The sequence below is a fragment of the Suricata suricatta genome, chromosome 10 (genome assembly GCF_006229205.1).
Source record: "Suricata suricatta isolate VVHF042 chromosome 10, meerkat_22Aug2017_6uvM2_HiC, whole genome shotgun sequence".
NCBI classification, from domain to species: Eukaryota; Metazoa; Chordata; class Mammalia; order Carnivora; family Herpestidae; genus Suricata; species Suricata suricatta.
The window spans coordinates 48,451,588-48,475,449 of NC_043709.1; the positions used below are offsets into that span (position 1 = coordinate 48,451,588).

General features: G+C 41.2%; 1 protein-coding gene across 1 annotated transcript in view; it reads left to right on the forward strand.

The window, feature by feature from the left end:
• GRIP1 (glutamate receptor interacting protein 1) overlaps positions 1–23,862 on the forward strand; it is a 228,996-nt gene that overhangs the window by 140,565 nt on the left and 64,569 nt on the right. Inside the window, exons 11-15 of the mRNA XM_029954085.1 lie at positions 136–291; positions 955–1,110; positions 10,089–10,275; positions 10,822–10,967; positions 21,852–21,932. Coding sequence (XP_029809945.1) covers positions 136–291; positions 955–1,110; positions 10,089–10,275; positions 10,822–10,967; positions 21,852–21,932 — 726 coding nt within the window. The remainder of the gene's footprint in view (positions 1–135; positions 292–954; positions 1,111–10,088; positions 10,276–10,821; positions 10,968–21,851; positions 21,933–23,862) is intronic.

A 23,862-nucleotide genomic window follows, 5' to 3' on the forward strand; every position in this document is an offset into this window, starting at 1 on the left:
TTTTTTTTTGCAAGCAGCTTTCATTTTTTTGTTACACTTTTGATTTGTACAATTCAGTTACTTTTTCTTTTCTTTTTTTTTTTTTTGGTTGTTTGTTTGTTCTTCTTATTTCTCATCATCACCTCATGTGGGCAGTGAAAATTCAGAGGAGCGACAGGCAACTCACGTGGGATTCCTGGGCCACCAACCACTGCGGCCTTCACACCTACCAATACCCTAATGCGTCCCACCCGGACCATTGCCAAGCGCCGGCCCTTCCAGTCCCGAAGGCCCCTCCTCCCAACAGCCCTCGTAATGTTCCAGACTTTCTCCTCCTGATCTTTTGTTAAAATTATGTTCTGCCTCTTCCTCATCTCATTCATACCATATTTGGTTTCATGGGTGTTCTGTGCTTTTATTTGTAGTAGCAGCTTATCATTTCTGATATCTCTCTGAGTCTCTTTTTTTTCCCCCATCAGAAAGCATTTGCCATTAGGGAAGGATGTAATTGTTCCTAATGCTTTATATGGGGCCAGGAAATGAACAATCCAAAATAGGATCTAGAATACAATGTTCTCAGATCTTCCTTGTATGGTTGGAATTTCACCACTGTGAAATTCATGTCAGAGAATATCTATGAGAGATGAGATTATTTGCAGAGGCACTGAGTAGTTTGTGCAGAAATGCGACTTAAGGTTTATTTCCGTATGTATCTAAAGCAAAATTCATAGAGCCTCTCTCTGTGTTCCATTGTGCCCGTGAGGATCACGCTGCCCCTCAGGCAGCAGTGGGCTCTTGTGACTTGGAAGTTCCACAGCGCTGTCCCCATGACCAGTGAGACCTGGCCTCTGCCTGGCTGGGGCACTTACTAGCCGTCACTGTCATGTGTCTCTCTGGGTTGTCACTGGTTGACAAGGGTAGCAGGCTCCCATCCCACCTGAGAATGCTCTGTGCCAAGTCTCCACTCTCTTGCAGCAGCTTTGGTGTCTTCATCCTTCTCTCCTACCTCCATGAGTGCATACAGCCTGAGTTCCCTGAACATGGGGACCTTACCTCGAAGCCTCTACTCCACTAGCCCTCGTGGGACCATGATGAGGAGGAGACTGAAAAAGAAAGACTTCAAAAGCTCACGTAAGTGAAACAGTAACCCTTGTCTCTTGGCATGGAAGAGACGGGTGGGCCGCTGGAGTCTGTGAGAAAGAAGAGTGTTTTTCGGTGCCCAGATGATCAGGTGGATGCTAGCAGCTCTCTGCCAGAGGTCACTGAAATGATACCTCGTATCTACAGGATACGAATGGCACAGAACAATTTCAGACCGAATTAGTTTGTACTACCTTTGCCTTTAACTTTATGTTTGAAATTTCTTTTCTTGCTCTTTGTATCTGATACAATAACCAAAGAGGTGATTTTTTTTTCCTTCCTTATATTCTGGTGACTTTGGACATGAAACATTTGTTCTGTTTCTTGCTCACTCCAAATCAGTGTTTTGAAACTATGTCTCCCGCCTGATAAATATAAGAATCCCATGCATCTGTTTAATATGATTATAAATGTAATTACTTCTCTTTCCAGCCAGATCTAATCATAGTCTAGAGAGGTGGGAGCATTTCTTGTCCTGTAGGTCCCCTCTGGTGGCTGTAATTGTGATTCCTATAGAGAAACCCAAAGAAGATGGGGTTTCTTCCTGCACTCACCATAAAAATAAAATAAGGAACACCCTTCGGTTACCTAAATAAAATGAAACCCAGATACTTCAAGGATGGAAGTGAAGTGAATGTTATAAGAAGGGATGTTGGGACCTATTGGCTTTTCAGCTTGTTTGCCAGAAATTCATCTTCACAAGAGGACCCACCAGGCCACCATCAGCATAGGAGACCAGCCCTCACCCACCCTGGGAGGTGGTCTCTCCACGTTCCAGGAAGCTGAAGGTTTCCTTACAAAGAAAAACCATTGCAAAAGATAGGGTCACCACTGTGGTATATTCATGATTTTGACCTGCATATCCCTTCAAATAGAAAGGGATTTTTCATCTTCAGTATAGCTACAGGAGAGTAAGTTTAAAAATAGGAAAATAGAAGGAAGATTGAGTTTAGTTAACATAAGGATAAACAGCCTCTAGAGTCTCATATGTTTCTTAGCTGACACTCGAGTAAAGTATTCAGTCTTGGAAGAAGCTAGCTGAAGGCAGTAGAGTGAGGTGGTTGGAGGCACAGACTTGGGAACCAGGTTGCCCATGTTCTCATCCCAGTGTCATTGCTGTAGGACCTTGAGTAAGTCACCTAAGTTCTCTATGCCTTGGCTTCCTTAGCTACAAAATAGGGATTAATTATAGTACCTACTTCATTGGGTAATTGTGAAGATTTTATGAAAGAGTCTGTACATGCACACCACCAACAGGGACATATGAGACAAGAAATACACTCTACATCATAAGGAGAATATATGTAACAAAATACATATTACGCATATTATTTTTAAATTCTTTGAATTGGGGCATCTGAGTTGCTCAGTCGGTTAAGTATCTGACTTTGACTTGGGTCATGATCTCACAGTTCATGGGTTCAAGCCCCTCATCGGGCTCTGTGCTGACAGCTCAGAGCCTGGAGCCTGCTTCAGATTCTGTGTCTCCCTCTCTCTCTGCCCGTCCTCCATGTGCACACTGTCTCTCTCTCCTTCAAAAATAAATTAACTTAAAAATAAATAAAATAATATGTATTAATACACAATATATACATACATATTCTATACATTATGTATGTTATTATATATATATAAATTTCACAACTATCCAATGAAGTAAATACCATAATTATATATATGCTAGAACAACACCTGGTAAATGATACACACTATTTGTTAGCCATTTGAATAGTTTAAGTGTTAGTTATTATGCCTTGAATCTAAATTGTCATGTGTGAAAATCTATTGACACTGCTCTCAACTCTAGGCATTTTTCACAGTGATTACTTGGGCATAATACATAGGTTCTGAGCTTTCCATGCCATGCCTTCAGGCTTGTGATGGATTTTTGTACGTGAAATTTTTTACATATAATGCCTTTGGGTGCCGCGTTCCTCACTGACAGCAACAGGCTAACAGCCCTCAGCAGGGAAGAGCAATTAAAACGAATTCATTAATGTTTGTCCTTCTGCTTCAGTGGCTAAACATGTGTTTGTGTTAGGTAAGAGTTGCTACGTTGATTAAGGACATTAGTGACTCTCAGTGAGCGATCACATGCTTGGCTATCTTGGGTTGATATTTACATAGCTTGAATTGTGTCGTAGGAAACAAAGCTGAGCTCACGCTGCCACTGATCCCCATCGCCAACTCGTAAATTCTTTTTTGAATCAGAAAGTTATTGTCCAACACAACAGAAACAGAAATGGAAACCTGGCTCTGGAAATTTCAAGCTATTTGTGTTTATTGTAGACACCAGGCACCGGGGCACCCCTGACCATATCCCTACCAGAATTTTTAATGAAATTGCCCCGGGGGATCATACATTTTATACTGTAATCAAACAAAGTCCAAAATTTTGATTCTTACTCCAAAAAGGCCTACAAAAATAATGATAGCATTCCAAAGTCAGAAAAATAATAGTTGGTTTTGTTTTTTTTTAAGTTTTGCTTTTCTTTCTCTCTCCCTTTGCTTCTGGTATGGTCACATTAGATGTAAAGGATTTCCCAAATAACTGATAATAAAAGTTTTATTATGCTCTCACTACCCCATGGTTTACTTCCACCACTTTATTTATGTCTTTATTTTATGCCACCATTTGCTGCCCCCTTTCTAATACTTATGTTTCTATGGCAACCAGGCCATTTGTATGGACGATGAATCATGGTAGAGGACAACAAATATAATAAAAAATCTCTTCGCTGTATTGGTGATGAGGTGAGGCCAGAGCCTACAAAACAGAAAAAATTCTCACCTATGTTTCTAGGACAAAAGGATATGCCAGAAAAGAATGAGATCTTCTCATAAAAATATTGAAAGATTCTGTAGCATTGGCCAGAGGGGGAATACAGGAAGTCTGTTACAACACAAGAATTAAAACAGGAAAGCGCCGTGTTTATTTCACAGGGACAAGGATGAGTGTCACAAAGCCCTGGGAGGGTTGCAGAGCCGTGTCACAGAGGGAACCCTCTTGTCAGCTCTTCTGGAATCTAACTGACCTCTGTCTCACAGCCTGGGCTGTCCCTTTTTCTGACTCAGAGGCTAAGGCTCTTTCCAGAAGCCCCTGTGATGGCAGCATGACTGAGCAGTGGACCCGGTTCATTCTCTCTGCCTCCTGCTTCTGCACAGAGAACCACAGTAGCCTCTGCCTGTTGGCAGTCTGCCCGAATTGTCACCAAGTCTAGAAGTTAGATTCCATTCCCAGAATAGTCTTTGCCTCTTTTGCCATCACCACGTACTCCTAGGGTACTCTGAAAAGAGCTGAAAGGAAGAGAATGAGGAAACCTAACAACTTTTGTCCCTGCCATCGACCACTGAAAAGAGAATGGAGGATAAAAGCAGCTAATGGTAAGCTTTTATAAGTGAGCGTGCAGGGAGCCCTCCAGGGGACAGCTTAAGAGTTGGACCCCCAACCCCCAAGCCAACCCCCACCTGGAGAAGGGAGCTGTTGGACTCCCACACTGTGTGCTGAACTGGATCACACAGTACACAGATCCCCACCAGGCCGGCTGTAAATGGGGGACACTTGACTGAGACAGAAGTCTTGACCTATCGGATCAAATAATGATGAACATCATATATTAATAAACCTTTGCAGTCCATTGCTTTTTAAATGCTTTTCCTGTCTCACAACTAACCTCACAGCCTTCTAAGAAGGCAGATTTTTAAACTTTAGAAGCTAACAAGTTGTCTGTGGCTTTCCTCCCTTACACTAGGAAAGACAAGAATTGACAAAAAACGCAGGGTCATTTCCTGCAAACCTGAAGGGTTGTGAACAGAACCTCCAAAGGTGAACAGGAATGGGACAGAGCAGGTGCAAATTATGAACACAACGGTGGCACACGCCAGTTAGCAGGAGTCACAGCGTGTCAGTGAGTTAGGCCTTTCCTTCCTCACCTGGGAGTAGAAATGAGTTGCACTTCAGGTCAGAGCCAGGGCCTTGCAGGAGTCTCTGCTACTGGAGAGAGAATTCATCATACAAGTTTTTAAACTATGAGGTTATAATGCATAGTAATTCCCCTTTATTTTCTTTCACTGATTGGCCACATTAATGAAGCGGCATAATCAAGCTTATCTTTTTTTCCTCTGAGAAATATTGGTTGTTGTTTTTTTCTTCTGGCTCATCATCTTTAAATCTACAGTTTATCTTTTTCATGTCTGGTAATAATTTGTAAGACTTTAATATGTGTGAGTAATCATTATGTACAATTCCAAATGAAATTTTACTGTTTCAAAGAACATTTCACTGTATCAAAGGACTTTCAGAGTTAATTATAAAATCCTATATTTTTAATGTAATCTTATATTTATTAGAGACATTGTAAATTTATATAATTATAAAACCAATATTTAACATAATTTTAATCCTAAATTAAAGGTCCTAATAATTTCTATTGCTTCAGTGAGCCTCTAGATAATGCTTCCAAATTTAATGAGGCCCACAGTGAGCCCTTATTTCTATTTTCAGAACCTTCTAGAGAACTCAGTTTCTCAGCCATCTTCTCTAACTGTTCCAAGAATGTAGCAAGTCTCTTCTTTGAGAAGATCTTTACTATATCTAGCCGAGTTCCTCCTATTAGTATTGACCCATTTCTTCTCAATCCTCTCAGTGGAAATGGCAATTCCTTAACTTAAAGTTTCAAAAATCAGTTGACCACCAATTAAGTGGTCCAAAAATCTATAGCAAACTGAGATCTGAAATGAAAAAAATGTGTATATTAATGTGAAACTATAGAAAAATTCACAGAATGTATTCCTATTCAAGTCCAAAAATTATAACTTAGAAGATAGAATGGAAGTAATCTGCCAAATAGGTGATGTTTTAATATTATATTCCTGCCTGCTAAAAGAACAGACTAGAAAGAAACTCGACTCTCCAGATCCTTACTCACTGCTTCTGGTGGTTCTGTGCCATTGGTAACAAAATGTATAATCTGAAGATAAATAAAGTACAGTTGACATCAACAAAGGCACTCTAGGAGGTGCGATCTGGATGAATATGTGATAGTCCATGTGTCAGATCTTGCAGTTGTAGGCCACCAGCTGTAAAAAAAACTCAGGGTTGGAAGCTACCCATAATTACCACTGCAGGCTACTTTAATCTCATTGATATGAATTCTGTTGTGAGAACAATGATGATGCTTCTTAAGAAGAACTAGATTTTCCTTCCTCCTAGACAAAGGATCCCCCTCACCCTCCTCTGCCATGTCAGCTACAATTTTGGGATGAACTACATAGTGGAAATGGAAAAATTGGGGTCCTGAGGGACAACTTTATAGTTCCTTAACTCAGCAGACCCTATATGAAATGTTGGTTCCAAAAAGAAAAATGTGGATAATATCACAAAACTCAATTCATTCTTCCTTTGTTTAACATTCATTGAATGTTCCAGGCATTGGAATTTCAAAGAGGAAAAGATCTGGGTTCCAGTCTTTAAAGAACTTAAGGTCAAGAGGAGAGAAAGGCAGGCAAATAAAAACCTGATAAATGCTGAAGTCAGACCATGTATTAGAAATGTGAAGCTGTAGAAAGGGGAGTACCTAACTCTGCCTGGGCAGAAGAAGGACAGGGAAAGCAGGGAAAGGGACACTGAAAGCCCAGGGGGACAAGCTATAGGGACAGAGGGTTGCAAGCAGGGCTGTGGCAGATAGGCAGGGGGCTGGATAGGCAGGGGGAAAGGAACTTAGGAAGGATCTGATGAGCCCTGCTAGCATTGAAGTTGTTGCTCTATAGAAAATAGGGAGGCACTGAAAGATTCTCAATTGGGGGATGACCTGTATTACTAGAAAAGCCACTCTGGCAAGCAATTGGGAGGCTGTTTGCACAAGACAAGAGTCAAGGACATGGTTCTACTTTCATATAGTGATCTGTATTAGCAACAACGAGGCCCTACTCTAGAGGATAGATAAATTGAGGCCTCCTCATGAAGAGAAAGTTAACCTGGCAAGTTAATATGTAGAAAGTGTTGGGCATGAAAGGACCAGAAACATCCATATTCAAATATTTGAAATAAACTAAATATTTGAAATAAAAATAATGAAAGCCTGGGCTGAAGCATTCACAGAAGGTAAAAGAGGATTTATAAAAGTTAGATTCCAGTGGTCATCCTAAAAGGACTTAGCCATTGATTGAATTTGAGACAATGGGGATGTTGTGAGTCAAAGGCTACTTTGAGATTTCAACCCTGGTGGACTATAAGCATGATGGGCCCATTCATAGAACCAGTAGGGGGAATGCAAAAGAGAGGATGATTAACTCAATGTTTAAAATGTTCAGTTTCAGTGAGTCAATGAGACCATCTGATGGATGGGATATCCATGTCAGGAAATTCATCACTGGAGCTTAGAGAAACTGGAGACACAGATTGCGAAGATACATACAGAGCTCAAATCACAGAAGCAGCAGAAGTGAATAAGGGAAAGAAGAGTAGAGAAGGCTTAGACAAGAACCCTGGGCAAGTCTACCATGCAGACTAAGCAAAGGAACTAGGAGGGGCCAAAAACAAAAAAAAGCCAGAAACTAAGAACAACGTTTCATTGAAACCAAGAGAGCAATTTCAGGAAGAAAAGTGTAGTTCCAAAGCCAGTTGCTGCAGAGTAGTTAGAAAAGATGAGGCCATTGACTTTGGCAGTCAGGAAGCCATCAGAGTAGATTCAGTAAGGAGTAAAAGCAGAGGCCAAGTTTTAAGCACACTCAGAATCAGCACGAACACATAGGGAGAGGTCAGAAAGCTGGAGGAGTGAGCAAGAAAGTTGGAAAAAGCAAGAAAGAAGTATTTATGGCACAAAACCACAGGGACTGGAAATGGATAGTACAAGAAAGGAGGAGGTAGCCTTGAAGTGGAAGGAAGGATACATCTTCCTGGGAAAAGAAGGAAGTGAGAATAGATACAGAGAAATCGAGGTTGAAAAGAATGTTTTTAAGGAATTCTTGTCAAATGGCTGGATCTTCTCAGACTTGTAGTAAATGAAGTAAGGGGTGAAGTTTGACCCCTATAAATGTGGAAATGGTTGAGACAGACCCTGTGAGAAATCAAATAAGGTGTCAAAGTGTTACACAACAGAAAATTCCAGGGCCCCATAGAGAATTGTATGAATTTGTAGTGACTTTCTCTAGCACCCTTCAGCAACTTAGTAAGAGCAGGGGAGTGGAGTGGGCATTACCAAAGAGTACTGAGTATTAGACTATAGAAAATGTCATGAGCTTTAAGCATCTCTGATACTAGTAGCTGCATCATTGAAGAGGTCACTGGGGATCCAGGTAGAGTGTGGAGGGAAATGATGCTAGTAAAAGGCAATAGATAAAGATGGTAGCTTTCAAACTGGATTCCCCAGATTCCTCCAGGAGAGAGGGGGAGACCTCTTCTAGGGTCTCCCATTCCTACCCAAGCATATCCAGTAGCTCTGTTTATATCTGGAATACAAGCATCCGTTACATGCTTTCATTGGAAGGAGGGTTGAGGGGAAACTCTTGCTAACAAGTTTGAAAACCACTAGACTGGAAGACAAGGGAGAGGGAGTGGGGCTAGAAGTCATCAAGAAGGGAAAGTTAGGTCGTAAGGACTGGGGGAGATGGCTAATAAGGTTGTGTGATCAACAAGGAGGATTCAGATATGAAGATCTCAGAGCACTCTCCAGTTTGAAGGACAGTAGTGTCCAGCACAGGGTTCTGCTGATAGAGCTGAAATTAGGTGAAATTGCTAATAATCAGACTGAAAGACCTAAAGAAGCATAAGGCCAGAGCATTCAGTTATTGCCATGATGTCAAAGATACTGAGGACATGGAAAAGCTACATATTAGAAGGGACACATTAAGAGCCAAGTCTGAAGTCAGTGAGGAAATGGGAGGAAACAGGAAAAGTAGAATATTATGGGTTTGAAGATGAGACAAAGCAGAAATAAGTATATAATATAGAACTTTAAAATAGGAGTGGTTTAAGGTAAAAAGGGCTGCATGTGCAGAGCCAGGAAGGTTCTAAACCTTTCTCTGTCCTTGCCCCCCTGCAGGGAGAGTAAAAGAAAATGGCTTCTGGGTGGAGGGGGTTCTGAGGTATATGGTGCCAGCGGGTGTCAATTACAGTAAGGAGTCCAGACCTCTTTTGGAGGTAGTGACAGTCCAGCATCAGACCCTGTAGAGAGCTTGCTCACAGAAAGCAGTGGAGGTGTGGGTGCCAGTGGGCATCGCTGAGAGAAAGGCATCCAGGAGGGGAGGGGCCTTTTCATGCCCCCACGTGGGGATGGGAACAAGACAGAGAGGGGTGCCTGGGGGCTTAGATGAGTAATCGGAGAAATGAATAAAATAAGACAAAGTAGGCCAGAGATCCAGTGGGAAAGAACAAAGGCATAAGAACCCAAATTTGGGGATAGGAGAAAAGTGAAGCTTAAACGACTCCATCAAGCCAGTCCAATGCTAGATGAAGCAATCCAACGCTTGCTTGCGATGACCAGCAAGTCCTCACTACTCCAGGAGCCAGACTTTCTTAAAGCTGCTGGTCAGATTGTTTATAGAAACCTCAAGACTTGGCACAAATGGATAGAGTTTAAAACACATTAGAACAGTTAGCCCAACCCTTTCTTTTCATAGATAGGAAAGAAATTAATGCCTTCCCCCAAGGTCACACAGCTGGTTACCTACTAGTAGAGCCAGGACCAGAACCCGGGTACCCAGCCCCAAGGCTGTCCTCTTTCTACAACCCCCACAACTGTCCCTGATATGGGGGCTGAGTATGGGGAGGAGGCCACACTGGTGTTGTGACTGAAATGACAAATATGTAGTTCAGTTCTGACTGAACTTTTTTCTAGAAGACCAAAATATCCCACCATTAAATGAGCTGCTTTTTTTTCCCCCTGGAGACATAATCTGTGCCGGAAAGGCCAATATCTCTGGTGCTTGCTCCAGTGTAAAGTCATTCTTTGTCATGTTTGTTCCTCTAGTGTCTTTAGCCTCGAGCACAGTGGGCCTGGCTGGGCAGGTCGTTCACACAGAAACCACAGAAGTTGTGTTGACAGCAGATCCTGTCACGGGATTTGGGATCCAACTGCAGGGTAGTGTGTTTGCCACGGAGACACTCTCTTCTCCACCTCTGATTTCCTATATTGAAGCTGACAGCCCAGCCGAGAGGTAAGACACTGTGCATTTCTTGTGCCCGTTATCTTTGAATAGGTAATAAATTATGGAACAGTGCCCAATGCAGGAAATGCAGGATGTAATGAACTCTGTTCTGAAAATAAAATTTTATGTTCTTGATAAGGTTTGAGAAGAAAAATGAGCAGGGATTCCTTTATCTAGCAGACTTTTGTCCACTGGGGACTGGAGGCTATATTAATTAAAAAGGAAAATACCTTTGAAGTTCAAACTTTATTATAATAATTTCTCTGTTGTGGGGGGAACTGTACAGTCATCATTACTATGTATTGGTTTGGATCAGATTAAAACAATACGATAGATCTAAATTATTATTTACCTCTCTGGGGTACATCAACATTGCCTGGCTCTCATCTGGAGTGCAAGATCTTGCAGGTGACCTAATATGATGCCCGCAGCACTGAATAAACAAGACCAAATGGTTATGCAATTTTGCAATGATCAAACAATATAGATTTGGCAACTTCAACTTGATAATTACTTACTCTGTCTACAATCTCTAACGTGTTGTTCTAAATATAGATGTGGGGTGCTACAGATTGGAGACAGAGTGATGGCCATTAATGGGATTCCAACTGAAGACAGCACCTTTGAGGAAGCCAACCAGCTCCTCCGAGACTCTTCAATCACGAGCAAGGTCACACTGGAAATCGAGTTTGATGTTGCAGGTATGATCATTTATTCGCAAGTCAACTGCAGAGTCAGGAGTGGACTGCATTGTGAATTATCCAGATTGTGTGACAGAGGGGGAACAATTTTTTTACATACATGTAAAAAACATGTTTTTGTTTAGGAGATTTGGGGTGGTGTCCGTTTGTATTGAGCATTGCTTTTGTGCTATTCATTAAAATGTCACCATAAGAACAGATGAAAATAAGTGTGACAAAATAAGGAAGTAATAGTTACTATAAAAGTGATTTTAAAAAATCACGTAGCCTTTATTCTTCCTGATTTTCCCCTATGTGCTAGAGAAACTGTATTCTTCTGTCACATGGTTGGGAAAAGCCTGTCTTTGACCCTTCCCACTGCAAAGAACATGTGAAAGTTTGGTAGGGAACAATGAAAATGCATTAGGTGGATTTATACAAGCCCAGAAGTTAAATAATTCATTCTCTTGTGTTAAAAAGAAATTGCACCAGACACTTGTTAAAAACAAGGAAGACTTTGTTCAAGACTATTTCAAGAGAGATCAAGAGTTGGGATAGGGAATAGAGATTGAACTCAATTCCAAAAACAGTAAGGGCAGCTGGGAATTTAGGACCACTAAGCAAATTGAGAGTGAGAAAGTCATGGAATGAAAAATTACTAACAGGAACTTGATTAGATATCAAGGGTGTGGAAATGAGGACTTCGATTGTATATTCAAGGGTGGAAGGATTCTCAACAGAGTTATCAGGATTGTCACTAAAACTGGGCTCAGCAAGTCAAAGACAAGGCCTGGTTGAAAAGAGGACCTAGAGGAGCCTAACTTAAGTTTGATCAGGAAGGGAATCCTTGTCAGTAGCTAACAGGCGTGTGGATTTTAGAGATTGGTGCTAGTTTCCACTTAATAAAATTGTCTTCATACAGTGAAATACTACTTCACAGAGCCAATATCTTTATCAATTAGTAAAGATATGCTTTTGGACATAGAGACTGCATCTTCCCAACAAATACTTGCTGGGTGTTTACTCTGGGCCAGTTGGAGATGCAACAGTAGACATGGAAGAAAAAATAACTCCTTCCTTCATGAAGCATATTGTATCACAGAAAGTATATTTCTAAGTTAACAAATATAAATTTAGACAGTAATAAGTGCTCTGGGGAAAATAAAGCAGGATGGGATTTAGAGAATTGCTATGGGGAGCTATTTTCATGGGATGATTCTCTGAGGAAGTGACATTTGAGCAGATACTTGAAGGTTAGGAAGGAGCCAGCTATGTTCTGGGAGGAGAGTGTTCCAGGTAGAAGGAACAGCCAGTGTAAAAGACATGGGCCAGATCAATCAGCTGGATGGATTTGAGAAACAACAAAAAGACTTCTCACTGCAGCATAAGGAAGTTGGGGGTGAGGATCCAATTTTGAAATGAAGATGGGGTGAGAAAGATTGGAAGGGGCCAACCAAGGCAGTGCCTTGGTAAAGAATTTATATTCCAGGTATAGTGAAATCAAGCAACATTTTATGGCCGGTATTGAGCTTTCCTGATGGATGTGTTAGAGATCCTTCTTAAATGAGAAGGGATAATAGCAAAAGCAGAAAACTCAGGAAGCTGCAGTGGTTGGGTCGGCAAAGCATAATGGTGGCGTGGACAAGGCAGTAGAGCTAGAGATGGTGACAAATAGTGAAATTGAGGATGTGGCCTGAAGCAGAACTAACAGAACTTGCTTATGGAATGGTATGGAAGATGAGAGAAGGGGAAAATCATGGATGACTTCTGAGGTGTAAGGGTCAGCAATCAAGTAAATAATGATGGCTTTTAAGGTAGAGGAAGACTTGAAGAATGGAAATTTGAGGGTAACAACAAGTTCTAGTCTAGACATGAATAGGCAGGTCCATTGCCAGTCATGGGGGGAAAGGACCAGCACATTCATTCCTTAGTTCAGAAGACAATTATTAAGCACCAATTATTCAGTTCTAGGCACTGTGCTATGTTCAGATCATTTAAAGGGAAAATAAAAAAGATTTATATCTACAAAGAGCTCATAGCCAATTAGACAAGGAAGGGCAAGATCTGTGAAAGGTAACAAGAGACTTACTGAACGTGTGTTGCCAGTGGAATGTGAAGGGAAGGACCCCATGGGGGATCTGGGCCAGAGAGCAGCCCTGAGGAGGAGCCACTATGTCAGTGACTCGTGAAGTCACTGAAATACAGGAGACCGCTAAGAAGCATGTGGCAGGAAGGAGGGGACACTGCCTAAAGAATACTAAAATTAAAAGGGGAAAAAATGTTAGCCAAGGAAGTAATGTAGATGCAGTTTGAGGAGTGAAAGGAGAACCCGAAAAAAGGCAGCTTCTGGAAACCAAAACAAGGACTTCAAGGTCATGGTCAATAGCATAAAGATGCTTCAGAGAATTCAAGTAAGATAGGGCAAGAAAGGTTCACTGGAGTTCACAATTAGGAAAAAATACATTGCAGAGTAGATTCAGGGAATTGGGAGCAGAAGTCAGACCATAGTAAGCTGAGGAGTGAGGAATGGGCAGAGAAATACAGACAGGCTATGCTTAATTTCTGCCAATGAACTGGGTTTTGAGAAAGGGTAGCTAGAAAAATGCAGTAAATGGATAAAAAAGACAGAGGCCTCTGTGGCCTTCTTGTTTTGTTTCAAAATTTCTACAGCATTTAATTACATACTGGACACTCTATTTTATATTGCTTTATCCTATAATCAGCGGTTCTCATACAAGATCAGTTTTGCCCTGTGGAACATTTGGCAATGTTAGGATATTTAGCTGTGGGTAAAAAATAGGATAAAAGATAGAAGGGGATTCAGAGTTCAGAGGGGAGTTACCTTGTTTTGTTGAGACTGAAGAGATCTGAACTGTTTGAAGCCTGAAGTAAATGAGGGAGAAAAAAGATAATTGATGGATATAAGTCCCTAAAGGGATGGGTAGAGAAGTTATCTAGAACACGGGTCGATAACTAGTTTAAGACAAAAGGTTGATGGCTGCCTCTTGTGAGTTTGAAGAGAAGGATGTGAGAATATACCTATGTTTTTTATCTATGTTTGAGACATTCATGTAATAACTGTCAAGCAAAGGTAAAAGGATCAGCATCTTGAGGAGTTGAAAAGAATGATGGGTTAAAGTAGCTAATGGGGAAGGGAGTGAGAAAACTAACTAGACTCATGTAAAGGGATTTTCCAACTGGGTGGTGGACCATGCAAAGTCTAGAAGTTCTAAGTTAATAGCACTGCCAAGCCATATGGCCAAGTAGTTTTTTATCAGGTAGCCTCAGCTACTGAGGAGTAACAGCAGAGGCAGTAGGTGATTAGACTGAACCAGAGATTGAGATTTCCAGAGAAGACGCAACAGAAAGGATACTAAAGTCACAGCAGTTCAAATTGCTACAGAAAGAACAGATGAATAACTATCGGAATAACATCAAAATCATGGTAATATATACAAAATGCTTACTCTATGGCATGTCACTCTTCTAAGCACTGAATGTGCATTATTAGCTCACTTATAACAGCAATGGAGGTTACTACTGTTATGTCCCCAGAAAACCGAGGCCCATGTAGTTAATGGTAGGGCTGGGATTTTCACCCTAACAATCTGGCTCCTAAGGCCATGCTCTAACCACTGCACATACTGCCTTGAGGGAATCTAGGCTACAGACCGATGCAAGTCAGTAATGGATCAGCATGAGAGACTGGGAAGAAAGAGAGGACTCAAGAACTTAGGAGTATTCAGGAAGAAAAATGGGCATAGTAAGAGAAAGTTGAGGAGGGAGCTAATGGCAGGAGACTGAGGTCAAAGTGGCATATTAGAGTTTAGGGTTTCCGAGAAGGTCAACTAGGGCTCAGGGTAGTGAGCGGCTGAAGTGAAGTGGAGTGGAGGTGAATATTATTCAACCAGAGATCTGGGAAATTTGAATGTAGTGTGATGGAAAGACCACAAAGTGGAATCTCCCAGAAAGAACGCAGGACTTGGAATGAAGGAGTATGAACTAGCTGATAGCTGACATGCTAAACACAAGCCCATCAAAGGATCTGCAGTTCCCCCTGCCTGGGTAGCCCTTCCTCCCACATTCAGGTGGTTTGCTCACTTCATTCATTGCTCAAATATCACTTGCTTAGAGAATCGTTCTCTCATCGTATCAGTCTGTCCCTGTGCCCAGATTGATGGTCTTCTTAGCCTTCCTCATGCTCTAATGTTATATTGTGGATTTATTTATTGCCTCATCTTCTCCAGTGGAAAAATATCTATGATGTCAGGGACTTTGTGCTTTTTATTCACTAATGTATCCCAGAATCCAGAATAGTGCTTGGAATTCAAAAGCCTCTCAGCCACTACTTGGTGAGTGAATGAATGAAGTGCAGTTGTCTCTCCTGAGGGACTGGATCCAGGAGCCTCAGTTTGCATCAAGAACTGATTTCACAGGCCCCTGGGTGGTTCAGTCGGTTAAGCTTCTGAGTCTTGGTTTTGGCTCAAGTCATGATCTCACAGTTCTTGCGTTTGAGCCTCACATTAGGCTCTGGGCTGTCAGCACAGAATCCCCACTTGGGATTCTCTCTCTCTCTCTCTCTCTCTCTCTCTCTCTCTTCCCTCCCCCTCTCAAAATAAATAAACTTAAAAAAACTGATTTCATACCCACTGTTTCTCTGGGGTTCCTGGTCTCTCAATGTTGTTTGTTTCTGCATATCTGCTCCATTTGTATCTCTACAAGTTTTTTTCTGGCTTTTGATTATACATGATTGCCCCATCTTTGCTAAAGGGCCCAGCCAGTGCCAGCCAGTTCAAGTTTCTAATTCTTAGGTTCATTAGCTTCCCCCTTCTTGTCAGCTGTGGCCAAGCGAAATCTGGTAGAAGGACCCTGTAAGGATCAGTCAGATGGTGATGAGGGTGTGTTTTCCAAAGAAGGCTGTCCAGCAACCCCAGATTGTTACTACAAGCACAGAACACTCATGGTGAAGGGACTCTTACAATGCAATACCTTCTTTATTTATAAATGGAGAAACTGAAGTTTGGGCGGAGAAACTCAGGGTCATAGAGCAAAGGAAATGGTAAATCCCAGGCCTGTTGACTTGCACCTGTCTTTTTCATATCATATTACCCTGCCCTTTCAGGAGATGTGGGAGTTTCCAGCATGAAAGTGCAGGATTTTTGAACCTCTGCCTCTTGTCACTGTGTGTTGAGAGGAGGTGGCTATCCTGCACATTGTAGGGTGTAGCCTAGCATATTCTTGAACCCCATCCCCACCCCTGTAGTGGAATGGCCAGCACGTTTGACCTCTGCCATAAGCAGTATCCAAGTATTTACTTGTGCTATAAATTCATGCTAATTTTATATATATCCTCGATGTTTGTTCATTGTTTAATCCATACTTAATGTATATGTATAGCTTAATATTTGCTGATTAAATACTTTAATATCCTTGGTTTAAGCTCCTCTAAGAAATAGAAACATGTCTATTAAACACTCTGTTCAGCACAAGCTTGCTTGAATAAGAGGCAGGGAAAAGGGGCACCAAATGTCTTTTCCCCTGCCTGTGATTGTTCCAGAAATCGACCCGTTTCAAATGGATAGAAATAATGTAGAATAAGGCCAGAAAAAAACATGCTCCCATCATTCTCTCCTCCCTTGCTCATGGCCAACATCACTAATTGATTTCAGTATTCTCCTGCTGAGCTCAGACACAGCATCTGAATTTGCAATAAAACACTTCAGTTCGTCATTACCAATCTACTGGAATCTGTTGGAAACTGCTGGAATCAGAAAGCTCTCTTGTAGCCAATTGAGAACTTGGAACATTGGTAGGGAGTCTCTGGACATGAGCTATTTCAAGACTGCCCTGTCCTGGATTCACTCCTTATTGCCCGGATGTGGGCCACCCATTTCCAAACCTCTGCCTCAGAAATATACCAAGATATTAATTCCCAAACTATTGGATCTCAGAGATAAACCATCTCTGTTTTAAGTAACACAGAGAGAATTTAAAAAGCTTGCCTGTGGGGATACTCTTGCCTGAATCTCTCTCGCTTAATGGGCACTACTGTACAAACAACATTGTAGTAAACATTGATGGAATTCTTTTTAAAGCTGAAATTACTCACAGCCTCATCAATTTAATAAGTGAAAGTTTATTTTTTATATTTCTTTTATCAACATCCTTTTTCATACCTATAATTTTATAAAGCTATATTATATGCACAATTTACATTTTGTCTTTTTCAGTAGTCTTTTAAATACCAATCTACAAAATTGTGAACACTTGAAGATTCTGCTTTGACTATGAAGTTATTTTGTCAGAAAAAAGTATGGCTCTGTTCTGGAAAGAAGTCTCAGTGAAAATCCTATCAAATGATGTTTGCCATCATTACTGGAGCCCCCGTGCTTTCCTCTGAGTGGTTGGGGGTTAAGCATCTACATTTCCCAGCCCCCTCTCAGAATCCCTTAATTTTTCAAGTCTCACAGGGGTGTCCAGGTTGATGAATTATGATGTGGTGATTATCTTACTGTGCCAACAACGAATGCTTCAGGCAGAAAAAGCAGGCCAATTGGAAAGAAGGGAGCCTTTGTTTACCCAAATGTGTTTTTAATTATAGTATTAACAAAGATAAGGCAAAACAAGAGAAGCACAAAATAATCACATGGGAGTCTAACAAAGTAAACATTCCATCTATTTACTCTAAGCCTATTATTTCTCCAAGTGTCTCTTTTTTTTTTTACTAGTAGTTCTTTAAGAAACACCAATATAAATAGGCCTTTGCTTCAACTACTAAATAACTGTGAAGGCAAAAAAAAAATTTACCAAATATAAAATAAATCATGTTGGCATTTAAAGATTAAAATGAAGCCACGGCTGATCAAAGAGATTCATTTGTTGATATTTGTTCATTATTATGAATATTTCAAAGCTTAAGGAGTCAAGCATGATTCATTACGATTTTCCAGGAAGTGGTAATATCTCTCTCCTCCAGTGTCATTAACAATGTTAATCTTGGTCAAGGTTCCCTGCGTTAAAAATTTATAAAAGCAAAATGTTGCTATAGTAACTATTCTAGAGCAATGATTCCTGGCCCTTAGGGTTCCAAGACCTCATTCGTATAGCACCACAGACAAGCTGTTATATACATACGTGAATACATGTATACATACATACAAGCATGTCATATTCTCTCCTCCCCTTTCACAGAGAATTTTTGTAAAAAAACAAAAAACACGTAACACTAAAACAAACATACATGAAGTGAGTTCTGTAATTTGTGAAGCCGTTTGTGCCTCTGAAGCTTCTTATGCATTTACTTATGGGCCACTTGCAAGCTTTAGCTGGGTAATCCAATTCCTACCACACCCATGAACACTTCTGGGGGGCTTTCAGTTTAGCTCCCATCACATTTCCTCCTCTAGCTCAATGTGTTCATCAGAGATCTGTCAGTTGCAAGCAGCAGAAATGCACAGGAGCTAATTCAGACAGAGAGGGGGTGGTTACTGGAAGACACGGGTGTTTCCCAGCCCTGGAAGAAGAGCAGACAGCCCCAGGAAGCTCTAGAACCAGACAAAAGGGCTGTCAAGGCCAAGCACAAGTGCTCTCCAAGACCTCCTCATATGCACTTGCTTGATTCTTCCTTCTCTCCGCAGACTGGCTGTTGGTGCAGATGGGCAAACTGTGGCACTTCAAATGCCTTCTCTGCCCCCAGTCTGCATGCTAATTCCCCACTCTTACCTGTCACTTGAGGGGTGAGAAGAAGGTGGCAATTAGTTCCATTATTGGAACGGGGACTGTAGAGGACTTAGGGGAGAGATGGAGGAAAGGCTCATATTTGAGAAGTATTTTGGAAGTAGATATTTATACCTGCAGCATCCGAAGCCAGGAAGTAAAGCACACCTACATGTTACTTACCTCTTTTCCTTTTCTACCCCAATGTATCAAAACTAGCCAGTCTTTTTGAAATATGTTAGGGAAAATAATTTATCTATCTCAAGACCTATTGGGAAATGGAAAGGGTACAAATTTTTTTTTTAATTTATTTGAGAGAGAGACAGAGCACACATAGGGAAGGGGCAGAGAGAGAGGGAGAGAGAGAGAATCTCAAACAGGCTCTGTACTCTCAGCACAGAGTGCAATGAGGGGCTCTCAAACCCACAAACTGCGAGATCATGACCTGAGCCAAAATCAAGAGTTGGATGCCCAGCTGACTGAACCACCCAGGCACCACAGGGGCACAAATTCTTTATGAATTAACAGTAAGTATATATGGCTCCCTTCTGATGCATCAGTGTGTTCCTTAAGGACAACAGCAAAGCCAAAGACATCCACTCACAGTCTATGACACTCATCGAAGAGTTAAGAAGAGTAGGAGGGCACTAAGTGAAGTAAGTCAGTCAGAGAAAGACAAATACCATATGACCTCATTCATATGTGGAAGTTAGGAAACAAACAAAAAAAAAAAAGGGAAAAAAAAAAACAGAGACAATGAGGAAAACCAAAAAACAGACTCTTAACTGTAGAGAACAAACTGATGGTTACCAGAGGGAAGGGGGTTGAGGAATGGAGGAAATAGGTGATGGGGATTGAGGAGGGCACTTGTGATGAGCACTGGGTGTTGTATGGAGGTGCTGAATCACTAAATTGTACACCTGAAACTAATATTGCTGTGTATGTTAACTCACCGGCATTTAAGTAAAAACTTAAAAAAAAAAAAAACACAAAGACAAGTGGGAGGGGCCGGAGAAGCAGCAGCTTCCCCGGCTTCCCTGGGAAGTGTGCAAAGCACCGGAAGAAAAGAAAGGGCTTGAAAGAGTAGACTTGCCTTCACTTGGCACAACAGCCAGGACTGCAAGGGGCAGCTTGGGGATCCTTTTACACAGGTGGCATTCTAGAAGCCTGGAGGGCCTGGAGAAATCAAATTTTTATTGTGTTTTTCCAGTTGAACAGTCTATGGCAAATCCTCTGAGTTGGAAGAACAGATTCTGGTCTTGTAAAAGGTTCACTGCCTAAATTCCTCGTAGAAAAGTACAAAAGGCCTAAAAGAGCAAGTTAAGGTGGAGGAAGAGAGTCTCCAGCTGTTTTCATGTGACCATCCTTACTTCCACTTATGCTTTGCAGAGACTGAAAATGTGTTCAATATGTGACTAACAAATTGAACAAAGGGTAGCTGTGGTTGAGTGTGCGGGTTGAGCACTGACCAAAATCAAGCAGTAAAAATGGTTTAGTTCTGCCATCCCACAAGCCCCCACTTATGATAATGATTCCCTTCATGTGCCCCTTTCACCCCTTTCCAAAACTTTCAAGAAAGGATCATAGTCATTAGCAGCTTAGTGTAAATAGATGTTATCTCCTCAGAGAATATTTTTTTTCTTTCTTCCATCCTTCCTTTCTTTCTTTCTTTCTTTTCTTTCTTTCTTTCTTTCCGTTGATTTTTGAAAGAGAAGGAGAGACAGAGCGTGAGCAGGGGAGGAACAGAGAGAGGGAAACACAGAATCCAAAGCAGGCTCCAAGCTCTGAGCTGTCAGCACAGAACCCCATGTGGGGCTTGAACTCATGAAACTCGAGATCATGACCTGAACCAAAGTCAGAAGTTTAACTGACTGAGCCACCCAGGCACCTCATATTTTCTTTTTAGCTTTATCATTAACTAAGGTCTCCTAGACTGTTAAAAGAATTTTAAGAAGAGTATAGTTAAGAATATGTAGCAGTTCCTTCTTTCCTCAAATACTAGTCAGGCCCTGGTGCAATCAACTGAGTTGTATCCAGGGTTGAGATTCAACCAACACACACTGGTTCTCTCTGTTGCTACAGTGTTAACTTACCTCTATATGGGTTATACAGGATCTGAGCCAACCAGCACCCTGTTCCAATGCCCCCTGCCCCCCTGTTCCTCCCCAGAACCTCCTAGAGCTCCCCATGATCCAGAAACCCAAGTGCAATCCTTGATCAATTTGGTCCTCCTGGGCCCCTGTGTTCCAACCCTATAGTCCGCATCCAGTCTGACTGGTTATGGCCAATACCCTCTGGTTGCAAAATATTTTGAGTATCACGCTTGCTTGTACCTCTTGAGAGGTACTTTTCTCTGTTTATGTTACAAATTAAGGAACCTTCTGCCCCCCACCCCCAGCCCCAATCAACAACCATCCCATCAAACTGAAATTTCTCCTAAAACGTATTCCCCTAGCTATATTTAAACAACAGTTGAAAAAAAGAATTGCTGAATAGGTAACTCTGGAAAAATATTGTTGAAGAGAATATATATATGTATATATATATATATGATTTTTTTATCCTATGATTAAACTTTAGGATGCCTAAGAATCACCTGGAGAGTGGGGCACCTGGGTGTCTCATTTGGTTGTGTGTCCGGCTTCGACTCAGGTCATAATCTCATGGTTCATGGGTTTGAGCCCCGTATTGAGCTCTGTGCTAATAGCTCAGAGTCTGGAGCCTGCTTCAAATTCTGTGTCTTCTCTCTCTACCCCTCCCCACCTGCATCGCATTCTGTCTTTTTCTTGAAAATACAGAAACATTAAACAAACAAACAGCTCTTAAAAATATCACCTGGAGAATGTGTTGAAAATGTAGATTTCTAGGCTTTATCTTCAGAAACTCTGATTCCATATCTCGGGGATGATTCAGGAATCTGTATTTCTAACTTGCATTCCAGGTATATTCAATGAAAATGCCAGAATGACACTTAAGAAATACTAAACTCAGCAGGTACCATGAAAGGCACACAGTTGCCTACAGGCAGGACATTCTTTACCAGGAATGCAATTTATCAGGATTTTAGAGGCATTCACTTACTTCAGTTCCTACAACTTGATACAAGAATTCCTGATGCATTTCTGTTGATTGGCGCTCCATTCTTCCTGGTCACCTACAAATGTACTCTTCTTTGTTTTGAACTTACAGAGTCTGTCATCCCAAGTAGTGGAACATTTCATGTAAAGCTCCCTAAGAAGCATAATGTGGAACTTGGAATAACCATCAGTTGTAAGTAAAAGTGACTGTTTTTAGTGCAGAATTTTAAAAAGACATTAGAAAATTGTATTATCGAATGGCTTACAAGGTGACAAATGTTTTACGTGTCATTGCCAAGTTTCTATGTAATGTTACAAATATTAGCACTTAACTAGCTGTGTGAATGGGACAAATTACTTAAACTCTCTCCAATTTTTTATTTCTTCATCTGTCAAATGGAAATAAGGATACCCACAAAATATAGGATTATTTGAAGTATTATATAAAATAATATTTATTTACCTAGTATATTGGTATATAACATATTTATATACCTAGTAGAGTCCCTGGCAAGTAATAAGTGCCCAATAAATGTGTCTCACCCCCACCATGAATAATTAGGTGAGCATATAAATGCATATAGGTTACCTACATTTTATTATATTGTGTTTAAGTCTTCATAATAATCTATTTAACAAAAATTGCGTTCATTTCCTTTTAAAACTATCCTTCTATCTGTCCAATATGCATCTAAAAGCCATTTTGCAACATGAAAATATTATCTCTTAACTTAGTAACGTTCTGAATTGCTGCCTGGTCCAAGGTGTCTGGGTAACCAAACCAAAAAGAAAAGCGGAACATATAATTGTGTTTAGTTCCCTCCTTGCCTCGGGCTCTAGATTAATAACTGCTTTGGTAAAACAGCTTTGAAAATTTCAGCCCCCATTTATAGGATGGGAATTGAAGTTTTTATGCTTTTAATATCCATAAACTAGGTTCATCCATAAATGCCCCTAAGAAAATGAAGCAAGTGATTAATACCTAAGGACCAAAGAGGCAATGTTTGTAACCAAGGAGTGGTCCCTTCAAGAAAGAGTGATGAGGTTACATCAAGGCAATTTATGCCACGCCTCACTATGTTGGATCGCATTTATGTCAGCAGTTAAGGCAAAAATAGTTCTCAACTGGGCAGTGTGAAATGGGGGCTGTCCGCTTCAACTTTGACTATATAAATGCAACACTGAAAATGAAATTTCAGTTATAACCAACACATCAGACCGATCTGGTGCAACACTAAAAATAGTGGACCTACAACACAGAATCAATGTTAAGGACAAGAAGCTATATGTATAAGAGAGTGCTGTACCCACCTCCTGAACCCCGGTGTGGCCTCCTGGGAGAAGAGCAGGACCAATGTGCCTACATGCCTCTCTATGATACGTAGAAAGGTGAGATGGGCCTTGGGAGACTCCAGACCTTTTCTAGGTACTACGAAAGTCAATTGTGCCTTTAACTGGGTCGCTTCACCTCTCAGCCTGTTCATTATGAAACACACAGGATGTGGTTATTCTGTCCACAGCGGTGCTTACAGAAATGAAGGGAGAGCCCATCGGAACCTACTATTCCAAAAATATTTGGGGCTCAAGCTGGCTGCTGCAACCCCCATGTAACTTCAAGGCTGCTCTCTCTTCTGTTTATTCCATTCCTTTTATTTATTCTATCAGAATGGGCTGTGAAAGTGGTCTCTCCTGGAGTAGTGCATAACCTGCCAGCTGTTCACAGAGGCTCCGCCGTCCACTCCATTCTTTCTTCCCTTTGCCATCATTAAATAAATGCATCCTGACCGCCTACCATGCCGAGGCACTATGCTACATTTTGAAAATGCACTCCGTGTCCCCTAGAGATCATATTTCTAGTGCACATGCTAAAGACACCCACTGCTCAGAAGCTTCTAGTGCCACATAGTCATTTTACTTCCAAGTTTTAAGTGGGAAAATTGTCTTTATGGTTTTTTATACAATAGATTTATTCCTTTTTTTAAGTTTATTTATTTGAGAGAGAGAGCATGAGCAGGGGAGGGGCAAAGAGAGAAAGAGAGAGAGAGAGAGAGAGAGAGAGAGAAAGAGAATGCCAAGCCGGCTTTGCAATGTCAGCATGGAGCCTGGACATGGGGCTCGAACCC